At 43.9% G+C, this 17,247-nt stretch overlaps 1 protein-coding gene across 1 annotated transcript; it reads left to right on the forward strand.

Moving 5' to 3' along the window:
- The first annotated feature begins 6,440 nt into the window (after nucleotides 1-6,440).
- On the forward strand, nucleotides 6,441-8,423 carry LOC136142173 (uncharacterized). Its single transcript, XM_065900210.1, is given in 1 exon segment — nucleotides 6,441-8,423. A coding segment is annotated over 1 exon segment (1,983 nt).
- Nucleotides 8,424-17,247: the final 8,824 nt, after the last annotated feature.

Here is a 17,247-nt window from a genome sequence, read left to right on the forward strand (position 1 = left end):
CATTTTTCCCAGCACCACTTATTGAAGAGGCTGTCTTTTATCCATTGTATATTCTTGCCTACTTTATCAAAGATAAGGTGACCATAGGTGCGTGGGTTTGTCTTAGGGCTTTCTATCCTGTTCCACTGATCTATATTTCTGTTTTTGTGCCAGTACCATACTGTCTTGATTACTGTAGCTTTGTAGTATAGTTTGAAGTCCGGTAGCCTGATTCTTCCAGCTCCATTTTTCTTTCTCAAGATTGCTTTGGCTATTCAGGGTCTTTTGTGTTTCCATACAAATTGTAAAATATTTTGTTCTGCCTAGAGAGTTTTCTTTAGCATTTGTTGTAAAGCTGGTTTGGTTCTGCTGAATTCTCTTAGCTTTTGCTTGTCTATAAAGGTTTTAATTTCTCTGTCGAATCTGAATGTGATCCTTGCTGGCTAGGGTAATCTTGGTTGTAGGTTTTTCCCTTTCTTCACTTCAAATATGTCCTGCCACTCCCTCTGGCTTGCAGTGTTTCTGCTGAAAGATCAGCTGTTAACCTTACAGAGATCCCCTTGTGTGCTATTTGTTGCTTTTCCCTTGCTGCTTTTAATATGTTTTCTTTGTATTTAATTTTTGATAGTTTGATTCATATGTGTCTTGGCCTGTTTCTCCTTTGATTTATCCTGTATGGGACTCTCTGCACTTCCTGGACTTGATTGACTATTTCCTTTCCCATATTAGGGAAGTTTTCAACTATAATCTCATCAAATATTTTCTCAGTCCCTTTTTTTCCCTCTTCCTCTTCTGGGACCCCTCTAGTTTGAATGTTCTTGCGTTTATTGTTGTCCCTGAGGTCTCTGAGGCTGTTCTCAATTCTTTTCATCCTTTTTTTTTCTGCTCTGCAGTTATTTCCACTCTTTTATCTTCCAGGTCACTTATCCATTCTTCCACCTCAGTGATTCTTCTGTTGATTCCTTCTAGAGAATTTTTAATTTCATTTATTGTATTGTTCATCATTGTTTGTTTGCTCTTTAGTTCTTCAAGGTCCTTGTTAAACATTTCTTGTATTTTCCCCATTTTTATTTCCAAGATTTTGGATCATTTTTACTATCATTACTCTGAATTCCTTTTCAGGTAGACTGCCTATTTCCTCTTCATTTGGTTGGTCTGGTAGGTTTTTACCTTACTCCTTCATCTGCTGTGTGTTTCTCTGTCTTCTTATTTTGCTTAATTTACTGTGTTTGGGGTCTCCTTTTTGCAGCCTGCAGGTTCGTAGTTCCTGTTGTTTTTGGTGTGTGCCCCCAGTAGGTAAGGTTGGTTCAGTGGCTTGTGTAGGCTTCCTGGTGGAGGGGACTGTTTCCTGTGTTCTGATGGATGAGGCTGTTTCTTGTCTTTCTGGTGGGCAGGACCTCATCTGGTGGTGTGTTTTGGAGTGTCTGTGAACTTCTTATGATTTTAGGCAGCCTCTCTGCTAGTGGGTGGGGTTATGTTCCTGTCTTGCTAGTTGTTTGGCATGGGCTCTCCAGCACTATAACTTGGCAGTCGTTGAGTGCAGCTGGATCTTAGCTTTGAGATGGAGATGTCTGGGAGAGCTTTGGCCAGTTGATATTTTGTGGAGCTGGGAGGTCTCTGGTGGACCAATGTCCTGAGCATGGTTCTCCCACCACAGAGGCTCAGGCCTGACACCTGGCTGGAGCACCAAGACCCAGTCAGCCACACTGCTTAGAAGAAAAGGGAGAGAGAGAGAGAGAAAGAAAGAAAGAGAGAGAGAGAGAGAGAGAGAGAGAGAGAGAGAGAGAGAGAGAGAGAAGGAATAGAAAAGTAAAATAACATAAAGGTTTTAAAATAAAAAAGAAATATTAAAAAATAAATTAAAAAGTAATAAATAGGAAAAGAAAAGAAAGAAAGAGGAGAGCAACCAAACCAAAAAACAAATCCACCAATGATAACAAGCACTAAAAGCTATACTTAAAAAGAAAAAAAAAAAGGACAGACGGAACCCTAGGACAAATTGTAAAAGCAAATATATACAGATAAAATCACACAAAGAAGCAAGCATACACATACACAGTCACAAAAAAAGAAAAAGGAAAAAGAAAAAAATATATACATATATTAAAAAAAGAGGAAGAGAGCAACCAAATCAATAAACAAGTCTACCAATGATAATAACCTCTAAATACTAAACTAAAATAAGCAGAAAATCAGAAACAAATTAGATGCAGAAAGAAAACCCCAAGTTTACAGTTGCTCCCAAAGTCCACCACCTCAATTTTGGGATGATTCATTGTCTTTTCCGATATTCTAGAGATGCAGGGTACAGCAAGTTGATGTGGAGATTTAAACCTCTGTTCCTGAAGCTGCTGGGAGTAATTTCCTTTTCTCTTCTTTGTTTGCACAGCTCCTGGGGTTCAACTTTGGATTTAGCCCCACCACTGCATGTAGGTCACTTGAGGGCATCTGTTCCCCACCCAGACAGGATAGAGTTAATGTAGCAGTTGATTAGGAGGCTCTGGCTCACTCAGGCTGGGGGAAGGGAGGGGTATGGAATGCGGAGCAAGCCTGTGCTGGCCAGAGCCCAACATGACACTGCAACAGACTGAGGTGTGCCATATGTTCTCCTGGGGAAGTTGTCCCTGGATCATGGGACCCTGACAGTGGTGGGATGCACAGGCTCCTGGGAGTGGAGGTGTGGATAGTGACCTGTGCTTGCACACAGGCTTCTTTGTTGCTGCAGCAGCAGCCTTAGCATTTCATGCCTGTCTCTGGTGTCTGTGCTGATAGCTGTGGCTCACACCCGTCTCTGGAGCTTGTTTAGGTGCTGCTCTGAATCCCCTCTCCTTGCGCACCCCAAAACAATGGTCTCTTGCCTCTTAGGCAGTTCCAGACATTTTCCTGGACTCCCTGCCAGCTAGCTGTCCTGCACTAGCCCCCTTCAGGCTGTCTTCATGCAGCCAACCTCAGTCCTCTCTCTGGGATCTGAACTCTGAAGCCCGAGCCACAACTCCTAGCCCCCATCCGCCCCAGTGGGTGAGCAGAAAAGCCTCTCATGCTGGTGAGTGCTGGCTGGCACTGATCCTCTGTGCAGGAATCTCTCCACTTTGCTCTCTGCACTCCTGTTGCTGCACTCTCCTCTACTACACTCTCCTCCATGGCTCTGAAGCTTCCCCCCACACACACCCCATCTCCACCAGTGAAGGGGCTTCCTAGTGTGTGGAAACTTTTCCTTCTTCACAGCTCCTTCCCAGACATGAAGGTCCTATCACTATTCTTTGTCTCTGTTTTTCCTTTTTTCTTTTGCCCTACCCAGATACGTGGGGAGTTTCTTGCCTTTTGGGAAGTCTGAGGTCTTCTGTCAGCGTTCAGTAGGTGTTCTGTAGGAGTTGTCCCATATATAGATGTATTTTTGATGTATTTGAGAGGAGGGAGGTGATCTCAATGTCTTACTCCTCCACCATCTTGAAGGTCCCACCCCCACACCAGGAGAACAAGTTTTGATCAAGAAAAGGAATAAAGGTTCAGATAGAGAGGTTAATCATAAACTTGACAGAGGGACTCATAGTGTCCCTCTTGGTTACAATTATTCCAGAAGACACTGCTTTGAGAATGGCTGGTGGCTTCTGAGTCTCACACAGCTACTCCATTTTTACTTCCAAATGCATTTCTCTCCTCAATGGCCAAAGCAGATGTCACCATTAGTGATTTTAATGCTTTTCTAAATATGAGAAGATGCAAGAATTTGGGCTCATATAATCTGAAAATATCTAAGGCCTGATCCTGCCAGCCTTTTCCAGAGCACAGAGTGCCCCATTTGTGATCTCCACCCTGGCGTCCTTTTAGGGGGTGTTGAAGGCCAGCAACTGCAATGAAGAGGTAGATGGCAAGTGTCAATTTCCAGCTGGTCCCTTCCTGGTCATAAATTTGATCATGGTTTTGGGGGCTTTTCATGACCATTTTGTCCCACAATGGCTAGGAGTGCTCATTCTCAGATCTGGCAAAGATTTCACTGGTTGGCCGCTCGATGTGCTATCACTGGACTAGACCTTAGTGCCAAAAGTCTCAGTATCTCCTGTCTTACTAGCTTCTTATGTTCCAGGAAAATATTCCCTCTTGTTGCTTCTTCTCATACCTGGAGTTTCACTATTAAAATCACTGATGGTATATGGAACTATATATTATTTTATCAGAGGCTCAGTCACACCTTTGTTAATGAAAGAAACAACAAAATAGGCAATATAGGTTATAAGTTGTTGCAAGTGTCTCCTGGTTTCAGCCAGACTCAGGAGGAGATATGTTACTTTCTTCTTTCCTGCAGCCATTCACATGTGGGCTGGGTCAAGATGTTCCCAGTGAGCTGAACAAAGTATTCTAGTTTAACATTCAATTGTGGGGACTGGGTTCCCTGTGATGGGCTATTATGTATACTTTAAGCTATAGGCAATGTCTCTGTATTGATGAACTTGTAGCAAAAGCAACAGAATACAAAAATTAAAATAAAAGAAACAGGTCTAATAGGGAGTCAGATTCGTTCTTCCCTATTACACTTATTGACTGTCAATGTCCATTCCACAGTCTTTTGGGGAAAGGCACAACAACCGCTCTTAGATACTTCCTGCTTTACGGGGGCAATGAAGGGTGATTGTGGAATAGAATTGATCAGCCTTGGGCAGGGAATATTAAACCCCTTAGCCTTGTTATCTAATTTGTAATTGGGCCTACCTATTAATTTTAACTTTCTCACTGTGTCATAACTATACTTAGGGGGAGAGATTTCCTTACATCTGGATAAACACAGATTAAAAGCCAGTAATATTTCAGGCAATATCAAAAATTACAACCATATTCATCAGTTTATTCAGTCCTATATAATTATCCTTTTTCCTAACAGTTTTATGAAATCACAGTTTCCATTACACTTTTAAAATATCTTACCTAGTTCACCGGTGTGATTTAAAAGTTATCAGAAACCTGTTTTTGTCAAAACACCCTTTTATGACTCTTGAAGATGTGGCAGTTTTGTAAAGCATCAACTTAGCTGCCTGTGAATGACAAAAGTCTTAAAAAGGCAAGGTTAAAGATCTGATTACCATTCTTTCTTTCAAAGATGCTTATGCAAGCTGTTGTGACATGCAATATTTTAAGATAACTAAAATTATAACATCATACAAGATATATACAAATTTCAGAAACTTTATATGATTTCTACAATGTCTATATTAATAACACTTATTCATACTGTATAATCTGAGGAGGCTTATCACTCATTTGACAATGCTTTCTGTGTAATTTAGCATACCAACCAATTCTAGTCAGTTTAGTATATATATATATATATATATATATATATATATATATATATATATGCAATCTTTTTTTTTCCTGAGGTGCCTCAGGGACCCTCTGAAGCATCCCAATGTTAGCTGAAGTCAAAGGAACTTTACTTAGGATTTGATAGGAAGGTCGTCAAAATATCAGAAAGTTTATTTTTTTAAAAAAAATTTGGTCAGATAGAATATTTAAGAACAAATTCAAATCAGTTAAATGCAAGATAGTTCACACAATCAGTTGTCAAAAGCAGCATTCTAAGTAAACTTGTGAAGGGCCCCAACTATATCCACACCCCTATTTCCCTATCAATACCCAAACCTTTCTGGACTTTCCAGCTGGTGAGTAGGATACTGAAATATCCCTTTGGGCAAAAACAGTTCCGAGAAAAAGGGGGCTCAAGAAATAATAGTTCCGAGAAATAGGCTTGAAATACAGGACATGCCCTAACCACAAACTGATGAACAAACAAGTACAGCTGAGGCAAGAATGCATAAGCCAAGAAGCTTAAAGTTCACCCCATTTACCCAATCATTATGAAATATACCCGCCCTATGAGTGAATAAACCTATAAAAAGTATGTGATTCCGCTTTTAGGGGTTCCCCATCGGCCTCTTGCGTGAGGTTCAGGGAACCCCGGTGCATCGGCTCCTAATAAACCTCTTGCGTGTTGCAACGGCTCTCGACTCTTGGCGGTTCTTGGGCGAGTTGGAATCCCTCGGAGACCGTTTGGGTCTAACATCTGGGGGCTCGTCCGGGATCCCCAACTCGCCCCCGGGTCACAAGAACATTGGGAGTCGGAGGTATCAGGTAGGCTTGAGCCTAATTGTCTGTTTGTCGCCCGTTTTTTTGCTAGCCGCCGTTAGGAAGAAGCCGTGTGAATCGGTTTGCTGTGAAATCTGTATTGGACTCCTGGCTAGGCAGACGTGCCGATAGCTGGTGTCCACGGACCCCGCGGGACGCCCTGGTGGTCCATCTGGAAGGAGAAACAAATCTTGTCTCCCCTTCATCTGGTTCTGGCAGGTTATACAAGCTGCCATCTGAATTTGAGTTGGTTTCAGTTTTAAGCTTGCGGCGGCAGTATCAGTGTGTGTCTTCTGAAAGTTTATTGTTTTTCTGTACTATTATCTTTCTTTCGACGGACGACAATGGGACAAACTATGACGACTCCTCTTTCTCTCACCCTAAGCCACTGGACCGAAGTTAGGGCTAGGGCCCACAACCTTTTAGTAGAAGTAAGGAGAGGAAAATGGCAAACGCTGTGTACCTCTGAGTGGCCTACATTTCAGACAGGGTGGCCACCCGAGGGATCTTTTTTGTTAGATAAGGTCAGGCTAGTTAAGTCTAGGGTCTTTAACGCAGGACCCCACGGACACCCAGACCAGATACCATATATCCTGGTCTGGGAAGATCTGGTTCTCTCCCCGCCTCTGTGGGTACGGCCCTTTGTTTCCTCAACAGGCACGTCTGCATGCGCTCCAGCACGGTCGGAAGTACTGGCCCTAAAAAAAGCCCCAGACGCCGAAAAGCCATTTGCAGCCCCGGACCCACCAAAGGCGATATATCCAGACTTGCAGTCCGATCTGCTTCTTTTCGATCCCCCACCACCTTACCCTCCAGCCCTAAACCCCGTACCGCCTCCCAATCCCCCAGCTCCACAACCCTCCACACCAGTAGGGCCACCTGTTATGGCAGAAGGGGGGGGTCCCTCGGCGGGCACCAGAAGCCGGAGGGCTGTTTCCCCGGACTCTACCGCTTTACCCCTTAGAGAATATGGCCCCCCCGATGACCATGGGAATAGGCCCCTTCAATACTGGCCCTTTTCCTCTGCAGATCTTTATAACTGGAAGATGCATAACCCTACTTTCTCTGAAAATCCACAGGCTCTTACTGCTCTAATAGAGTCTCTTGTCTTCTCCCACCAACCCACCTGGGATGATTGTCAACAGCTCCTCCAGACTCTCCTCACAACTGAGGAGAGGCAACGGGTTCTCCTGGAGGCTAGAAAGAATGTGTTAGGCGCCAATGGACAACCTACCCAGTTGCCTAACGAGATTGATGCCGGTTTTCCACTCGTCAGGCTGAATTGGGACTTTAATACCCCAGAAGGTAAGGAGCGCCTAAAAATGTATCTCCAGGCTCTGGTGGCGGGTCTCCATGGAGCGGCCAGGCGCCCCACGAATTTGGCTAAGGTAAGAGAAGTAATTCAGGAGCCCCAGGAATCGCCAACCGTGTTCCTAGAACGCTTAATGGAGGCTTTTAGACGATTCACTCCTTATGATCCAACTTCTGAGGAACATAAGGCCACCATAGCAATGGCCTTTATTGACCAGGCGGCCCCTGATATTAGAAAAAAATTACAAAGGCTGGATGGCCTGCAAGGTTTTTCCCTCCAAGATTTAGTAAAAGAGGCAGATAAAGTATATAATAAGAGGGAAACGGAAGAAGAAAAGGAAGAAAGAAAGCAGAAGGAACAGGAGGCCCGTGAATTAAGGCGGGACAGGCGGCAAGAGAAAAATTTGAGTAAGATATTGGCCACTGTAGTCAGAGGAGAAAATATTAGAGACAGAAATAGACAGGAAGGATGGGCAATGAACAGAAGGCGACCATTAGGCAAGGATCAATGTGCTTATTGTAAAGAAAAAGGTCATTGGGCAAGAGAATGCCCTAAAAAGAAAAATGGGGGAAAGCCAATCAGAGAAAAAATTTTTACCCTGGAAGAGGAAGATTAGGGAAGTCAGGGCTCGAACCCTCTCCCTGAGCCCAGGGTAACTCTTAAAGTGGAGGGGGAACCCGTCCAGTTCTTGGTGGACACCGGAGCTCAGCACTCAGTCCTCCTCCACTCAAAAGGCCCCCTTTCAACTAAAAGGTCCTGGGTCCAGGGGGCTACAGGAAATAAGCAGTACTCATGGACCACACGAAGGACAGTAGACCTTGGGGTGGGACAAGTAACCCACTCATTCTTGGTCATACCTGAGTGCCCATACCCTCTACTAGGCAGAGACTTACTCTCTAAGGTGGGGGCCCAAATCCACTTTCAACCAGAAGGGCCCATCATAACTGACAACCAAGGCAGTTTCCTAGAAGAAGGTAAGCGTCGGGCGGGAGCAGCCGTAGTAGACGGGAAATAAGTCATCTGGGCAGCCGCATTACGGCAAGGGACATCGGCCCAGCGGGCTGAACTGATCGCCATGACCAAGGCACTGGAACTAGCAGAAAACAAAAAGGTAAACATCTATACAGACAGTAGGTACACATTTGCTACCGCCCACATTCATGGGGCCATCTACCAACAAAGAGGGTTGCTCACCTCGGCGGGCAAAGAAATTAAAAACAAGGAAGAAATAGTGGCCCTGCTAGCTGCCCTCATGCTCCCCACTAAAGTCAGCATCATTCATTGCCCCGGGCACCAGAAGGACAATACCCCGGTGACAAGAGGCAACAACATGGCAGATAGGGTGGCACGAGAAGTGGCTCTACGGGAAATCATACTAGAACTATCAGACAAGAGTCCTGGGAAACCAAATGATAGGAGAGCAATTACCCCAGCCATAACCAAAGGAACATTATCTCCTCAACAAGCAAAATCCATGCTACAACAGATTCACAGATGGACACACTTGGGAACCAAGAAGATGGTATCCCTATTACATAAGACAGGTTATGATACCTCTGGATTAACCAAAATAGCCGAGCAGATTGTACGAGAGTGCATTCCATGCCAACAGGTAAACTCCCATAAAGGAAAACTTGAGGTCGGAAAAAGGCTCAGAGGAGACCGCCCAGGAGCCTATTGGGAGGTCGACTTCACTGAAATACGCCCTGGAAGGTACGGTAACAGGTATCTTCTAGTTTTTATAGATACCTTCTCAGGATGGGTAGAAGCTTTCCCGACGAAGAAGGAGACAGCTACTGTGGTGGCCAAAAAGATCTTAGAAGAAATTTTCCCCCGGTTTGGGGCACCAAAGGTAATAAGATTAGATAATGGTCCCGCCTTCGTCGCCCAGGTAAGTCAGGGTGTTGCCAAATACCTGGGGACTGATTGGAAATTACATTGTGCCTATAGACCCCAGAATTCAGGACAGGTAGAGAGAATGAATAGAACTCTAAAAGAGACCCTAACTAAATTGTCCATAGAGACTGGCGGTACAGATTGGACGGTGCTCCTTCCCTTAGCCCTGTTCCGGGCTAGAAATACCCCCTCCCGCTATCATCTTACTCCATTTGAAATACTATACGGGGCCCCACCTCCTCTTCTTACGGTAAGGGAGAAAATAAGTCCTGACTGCCAGAATAACACTGACTTATATGCTAGGCTGTTGGGACTCCAGTTGGTCCAAAAGGAGGTGTGGTCCCAGCTGGCAGAGGCTTACCGACCAGGAACACCAGCAGAGTCTCATCCCTTCCAAGTCGGAGATTCCGTGTACGTCCGTCGGCACCGAATCCAGACTCTAGAGCCTCGGTGGAAAGGACCATACATCGTCCTGCTCACCACCCCCACGGCTATAAAGGTAGACAGCATCGCTGCGTGGATCCACGCTTCACACGTGAAGGCCGCGCCAGCATCTGCATCATCGGAATGGCGAGCCCAAAAGACCAGCAACCCGCTCAAGCTCAAGCTTCTGCGATCATCAGACTTATAACTTTAACTTTGTTACCTCTACTGACTGTGAGTAATTTTAGTCCTCACCTGCCCCAGCGTTTAACCTGGCAGGTAATTTCCCAAATTGGAGATGTAATATGGTCTGTTAGCCATACCGCTGCCCCTTGGACCTGGTGGCCAGACCTTTTTCCCGATGTTTGTAAATTGGCCCTGGGAGCCCCCTCTAACTGGGATCTAGAAGGATACTATAATCAACACGCTGTCCCGGCCCAACCTTCCCCGCTCGGGCGCCAAGGATTAGACCCTTGGGGGGGTTGTTCCACCAAAGATCGGAGAAGCATGCTCAGGGCCCTCTCCTTTTATGTATGCCCTGGGTTCCATCGTCACCGATCTCTAAATTATCAATGCGGGGGAAAGGAACATTTCTATTGCAAAAGCTGGGGATGTGAAACCACAGGAGACACCTACTGGAAACCCACCTCTGGCTGGGACTTTATCAAGGTAATGGCCAACTACACTCATCAGAAAACCAGAAGCCAGGGAAATCCCCAATGGGCCAATGTGCCCGAATGTTCAAAATGGTGCCATCCCCTTAAAATTTCTTTCAGTGAACCAGGAAAAAAAGATAAAAACTGGATAAATGGCCATTCATGGGGTATCAGGTTTTACAAAGAACGGTATGATGATGGATTATTGATGACCATCAAATTAAAAATCGAAACCCCTACTCCAGTTCCTATAGGCCCCAATCCTGAGATAGGGCACTCTCTGCTACCTTTGGCCCCTCCCACAGTGCTACCAGGGATAAGAAACCAGACTTCTCGGCCAAAAGGAATAATAATCAAACCCAAAACCCCTCCGGGACCGAATGCTCTCATTGGTCCAGGCGGCTTTTGAGGTTCTAAATGCCACAAATCCGGAGGCTACTAAATCATGTTGGCTCTGCTACGCTGCTCCTCCCCCTTATTATGATGCTATAGGATATAATTCTAATTATAGTAATGTTAACACTCCAGATCAATGTCGATGGAAACAAGAGGGAAATAGTAAATTGACCCTGGCCTCAGTATTAGGAAACGGTACATGTGTAGGAACGCCCCCCTCGTCCCATCGACATCTTTGTACCAATTTAAGCCTCCCACAGGGCTCAGGGTATCTCCTCCCTCCTCCGGATGGATGGTGGGCATGTAACACGGGATTAACCCCCTGCATTTCTTTAGAGGTCCTCAAAGCTTCAACCGATTTTTGTGTGTTAGTTCAGCTGGTCCCCAGACTCATTTATCATTCAGATTCATCCTTTCTAGATGAATACGAAGGCAAAAGAAGTTTTAAGAGAGAGCCCATAACCCTCACCCTGGCTGTACTCCTAGGACTAGGAATGGCAGCCGGGGTAGGAACAGGTGCAACAGCCCTCATTCAGCAACCTCACTACTATGATGCCTTGAGACAAGCTGTAGATGTCGACCTCCGGGCGTTAGAAAGTTCCATAACTCAGTTAAAAGAATCCCTCACCTTGCTTTCAGAAGTAGTAATGCAAAACAGGAGGGGACTAGATCTACTATTTCTTAAGGAGGGCGGACTATGTGTTGCACTAAAAGAAGAATGCTGTTTTTATATTGATCATTCTGGGGCTATCACCAAAACTATGAACAAACTCAGGGAACGCCTGGACAAAAGACAACAGGAAAGAGAAAATCAAAAAGGATGGTTCCAATCATGGTTTGATAAATCTCCCTGGCGTACTACTTTGGTTTCCAGCTTGTTAGGACCCCTCATTATTCTGTTGTTGCTCTTAACTTTTGGACCATGCATTTTGAATCGCTTGATAGCCTTTATTAGACAGCATGTCAGTTCGGTACAAGTGTTAATGCTAAGACAACAATACCAAAACTCGCAGAAAGAAACTGAAATTCCATGATTGAAATTAGTTACAAAAAATAAAAGGGGGGAATGAAGGGCCCCAACTATATCCACACCCCTATTTCCCTATCAATACCCAAACCTTTCTGGACTTTCCAGCTGGTGAGTAGGATACTGAAATATCCCTTTGGGCAAAAACAGTTCCGAGAAAAAGGGGGCTCAAGAAATAATAGTTCCGAGAAATAGGCTTGAAATACAGGACATGCCCTAACCGCAAACTGATGAACAAACAAGTACAGCTGAGGCAAGAATGCATAAGCCAAGAAGCTTAAAGTTCACCCCATTTACCCAATCATTATGAAATATACCCGCCCTATGAGTGAATAAACCTATAAAAAGTATGTGATTCCGCTTTTAGGGGTTCCCCATCGGCCTCCTGCGTGAGGTTCAGGGAACTCCGGTGCATCGGCTCCTAATAAACCTCTTGCGTGTTGCAACGGCTCTCGACTCTTGGCGGTTCTTGGGCGAGTTGGAATCCCTCGGAGACCGTTTGGGTCTAACACTTGTTCTCTTAACAAAGAGGAACCAAGTCTGGTCCTGCACCCATCTACTTTTATTTATTTATTTATTTATTTATTGGTTTTCTTTTTGTGGTACATGGGCCTCTCTCACTGTTGTGGCCTCTCCCGTTGTGGAGCGCAGGCTCAGCGGCCATGTCTCATGGGCCCAGCCACTCCGTGGCATGTGGGATCCTCCCGGACCAGGGCATGAACCCATGTCCCCTGCATCGGTAGGCGGACTCTCAACCACTGCACCACCAGGGAAGCCCTACCCATCTACTTTTAATAACAAAATTCATTTCCCAATTAAGTATAATTTAATCTCAGCCTGACCAAAACTCCTATTTTACTCAAAATATATATCCCACTTTCCTACTGGATAGTGAAATGTTTTATTATTTTTAGTAGCTTTAATTACATATCTAAATTAGAATCCCCAGCACTTAAAACCTTAGTTTCTAGTGAAAACCAAGAGGCAAGTAATAGTTACCAAAATCTGGAGAGACTATTTTAGATAATTTTTCAGAACATAATTATTCCTATAGAGTTAACCTAAAGGCTCTTATCTCGTTTACATTTACTTTAAAGTTTCATCATATCAAGTTATTTTTCTTGTTGAAAATGTGCAACAGGTGTAATAAGATTTCATTTAATTTCTATTAAACCTAGGTGCAGTGAAAGTATTATACTTACTGTTGATGACTCTAAAGACACATGTATATTAATTATATCAACAAACTTAAACATTAATACCAGGTATTAATTTAATTCTAAATATATCCCAGTTCATGTGAACCTAAAAGTCATTTAGCTTAATTTTTCTTGTATGTAGAATTGTTTGACTTGTAAGTGCTTACTTTCCTTTACGCCAATAGTGCTCATTTACAGATTTACCTCAGCAGTGTTATCCAAAGACAAAGACATAGACAAACACACACAGACAAACAGAGAGACCTCATAGTTCTCATTTCAAAATTTCAGCCCTGAGTCAGGTACAGCAATGTAAAACCCATTAGTTTACAAAAGGAGTTGGATTAAAATTAAGTTTCTGGCAGATGGAACAAATCAAGCTCACTTGTCTAGATGGCTAAATATTTGCAGAAAAAAACACTTACAATTTCTATTTACCCTTGACAAGTCAATTTCTAAATTACTTTACCCTTCTTTCAAAATTTGCATTTTAAAAGGATGGCAGAGATGAGGATTCCTGAGAAGACCAAATAGGACATTTGCATCTCAAAGATACAGGTAAATTTCTCCTTGGATGACTTTGTTTCCCCTTTGTTGGTCTCTGAGGTGTCAAAGCCATTGCCATCATGGGCCTTTTGCATATTTCTCTGGGTGCATTCAGCCTTTTCAACCATATTCCTATTATTGAAAACCAAATAAGCCAATTGAAACAAATCATTCATTGGAGTCTGAGGACCAGCAGTTGCTTTCTGAATTTTGCGTCTGAGGTCTGGGATAGACTGGCTATGAAATGCATAGCCGAAAGGGCCTGTCCCTTGGGGGAGGAGGGAGCCACGTTTGTATACTTCTTAAAGTGTCCACTAGTCTTCCTTGGATGACTGAAGGATTTTTGTGCTGTCCCTGTTGCACCTCTTTCACCTTTTTATAATTAATAGATTTTACTGTAAGTTTTTTCATACCCTAATGAAAGTTATGAATTAAAGTTTGGCTGAGGGAACATTCCCAGCAGTTTTGAATGTTATTCTTGCACCCCCTTTTTTCTTCATTTCCAAGCAACACAGATTGATTAGATCAGCTCCAGAGAGCCCAGGTAGATCATTTACATCTCAAAGGCACAGGAAGAGAAATGCAAATTCCTCTTCTAACTACTTATACAAAACCCAGCCATCTCAGGCTATTTTCAGGGAACTTTACTTTTTCTCAGTTCCCAAATATCCACCTCAGTTTAAACAAACAAATACATACATATCATCCACTCACATTCACGTGCCCCTTTTCCAGCAAAACCAGGAAGAGAAAGAGGGATTCGGACTCAGGTACCGAGACACCCATTCACATACACACATGTACCCCCAAGACAAAAGCAATTGCAAAAGACCCACTTTGACATAGTAGCCAAGCCATTAGGGGCCTTTGCCGTCCAGATCTCAGGGAGTATTGAAGCATTTTCTTTCATTTAGGGAACATAGCTAAAGATCTCTTAGTTTTGCAAAAGCACCCCAGGGGACGATAAGATGGAACAGAGCTCTGATCATCCATACTTAATTATTAATGGCCGGTGTTATCAAATATCAAGCAAACAGCAATTCAAATCGGTCTCTCAGGTTCACAGTTCCCTAGCCCCTAAAAGGAAGAAAGTCCTAACCAATGTTCTGCCACAGGCAAAACCAAGGCAATAAGGAAGGATACCCTGGTTTCCTCACACAAGAGCCCTGTTATTGACCAAAATGTGTCAGCTGGCCAATGCAAGTACTAACACACATACAAACAACCAACGCATGGTCCCGCAAACAAAGAATCAGACGAGGCGTAGCCCAGAAATTCCACTTCCATTCCCAGACAAAGACTCCAGAGAGGCCTGCCTCCTGAAAAAGAATGGACCATTAGTGGCTCACCCCAAAACGATACACACAAAAACACAAACAACAACTAAGTTACAGTCACACAGACAGAAAATCAGAAGAGGTGTAGTCTAGAATTCCCCTTTCACTCCCCAATGGAGGCCAAGTCCGGCTCTCGCAAATGAACCAGTTTCCAAATCGGGTAGAGTCCAACAACAATTCCCATCTCCATCAAGGTACCCCAACCAAACAAATTGGCTTGTCCCATAAAGGAAAATCCAGTCTGTGGAGGGAATATGTTCCTGGTGTGCACACTGGAGCGACTTACTCCTCAGGTGGCTCACTTCCCGCAAGGGAAGCAGCCCAAATGGAGTGGAGAGAATTACAAGCCTGCACAAGCTGAAGTGATTCACCCAATGACACCAAATGTGGACTGCAGCTCCAGACATTTCTCGGCTCCAAACAGCCTCATGCCATGGGTGACCAGCGCCTGTCGGGGACAGTCCCTCCAAGATCCCAGGAGCGAAATGGACTCAATAGTTGCTGGGGCTCAGGGAAGTTGATGCCCCAGGCTGGGGTTGACCTGCCACGGACACGAACTCCTGGCTGGCTGGCCAAAATTTTTAATGCACGTTCGTGTCCCCAACGCACAGTGAGGCCAAACAAACTGAAACATCAGTTTGAAGCAGAGAAAGGTTTATTGCAAGGCCATGCAAGGAGACGAGGTGGCTCATGCCCTGAAAAGCCTTGAGCTCCCCAAAAGCTTTAGGCAAAGCATTTTTAAAGACCAGGAAGGAGGGGGGGGGGTGCATCACAGGGTACGTGATCAGCTTGTTCACAATTATCTGATTGGCTGATGGTGAGGCAGCAGCGTGGTGTCACAGGGGTTAACCTTGTCAGTCCTTAGGCACCAGGAGGCCTGGGGCTATGTGCTGATAGTCATCAAGCAGTTCTTCCATTTGGTGTGTGTGTGGAGGGGGTGGTCATATCTGCAAAACACCTCAGGAAATTTGCATCAAATACTATTATCTAGGTACTTCAGAGAGGAGCTAAAGCAGAGGATATGGGGGAAGGCCCCATAGGGTCTTGCTCCGTTACAGTCCGCCATCTTCTTGGTCTGCTGGCTTTCCGAATAATGTTGCTATTCCTTGCCTCAACACCTCATCTCCCTAGTTTGGACTCCGTAACATATTGTTGACTTAAAAAATATTCACAACCTAAAAGTTGAGAGCTATGTTTTATTCGGTGGGAATTTTTAGGACTTCAGGCCTGGGAGGCAGCATCTCAAGTAACCCTGAGAAAACTGCTCTGAGGGGGCAAGGGGGGCGGCGAGCCAGGATGTATAGGAGTTTTGCAACAAAAGGCAGGTAGTAGGAACATCAAAAGATTTCTGTTAATTAAAGAAATTAATTGATTTCTTAATTAAAGAAAACCATACACCTGTCTGTGTATGGGAAGATGCAAGAGTCTGGGCTCATTGAAATTATTCCTTTGATAAGCACCTCAGCTATATGGTGCCCTGTGTTTTATATCTTGAGTTCCCTCAGGGCTCACATTGGAGGGCTGCAATTGCAGATGACTGTGACATCCTTTGTTTACTGATACGGCAGGAAATATTCAATTTCTCAATATCCTCCTGTATCATGAATGCCATGAATTGGAAAATAATTTATTTACTTTATTTGCTTGTTCATAGAATTTATAGTTGTTCTGTTGGAACTGTTCATCTTCAATATCTAATTTTAGAAAGCAAACCTCATGTACGATCTAGATAAAAGTATTCCAGCTATTGAAAGATTCAACTATTACTTAATCCAACTTAAAGTACCACTGATGCTCATGGTCCCTTTTTTTGTTTATCTTGAGGACAAAACTGATAGCTCAAGCAATTGAACTTAGAAATCCTTAAGAATGCTCAAAGAGCAGAGCTGGGGAATTGTAGCTCTGGTATTTTTGTTTGTTTTGTTCTCATGGTGAATAACTTCCTTTTGCATTGTTAAAAGGAGTCATTCATTTCTTAATGTTAGTTGTTATTCTTTCACCCAAATAATATACCTTAGCAGACCAATGCTTTCTTGATTTTTACTTTTTTAGGCCTCACAGCATGTGGGATCTTAGTTCCCCAACCAGGGATCTAACCCCCACCCCCTGCAGTGGAAGCTCAGAGTCTTAACCACTGGACCACCAGGGAAGTCCAGACCAATGTGTTCTTTAATTGCTAATTGAAAACAAAGAAAACCAGTCATTGAAATGACTTCTGGCAGTCACTTATTAGTATTCTAGCATTATGAGGAAACTAATGCTAATTCTTTTTAAAAAGACAGCACATTTCCCCCTTCATTTTTCTTGTTAGAGAAATCTCTAAGAGATGAGAGAGACTTGGCTTTCCTAGTGTCATCAG

The sequence above is a fragment of the Phocoena phocoena genome, chromosome X (genome assembly GCF_963924675.1).
Source record: "Phocoena phocoena chromosome X, mPhoPho1.1, whole genome shotgun sequence".
Taxonomy (NCBI): domain Eukaryota; kingdom Metazoa; phylum Chordata; class Mammalia; order Artiodactyla; family Phocoenidae; genus Phocoena; species Phocoena phocoena.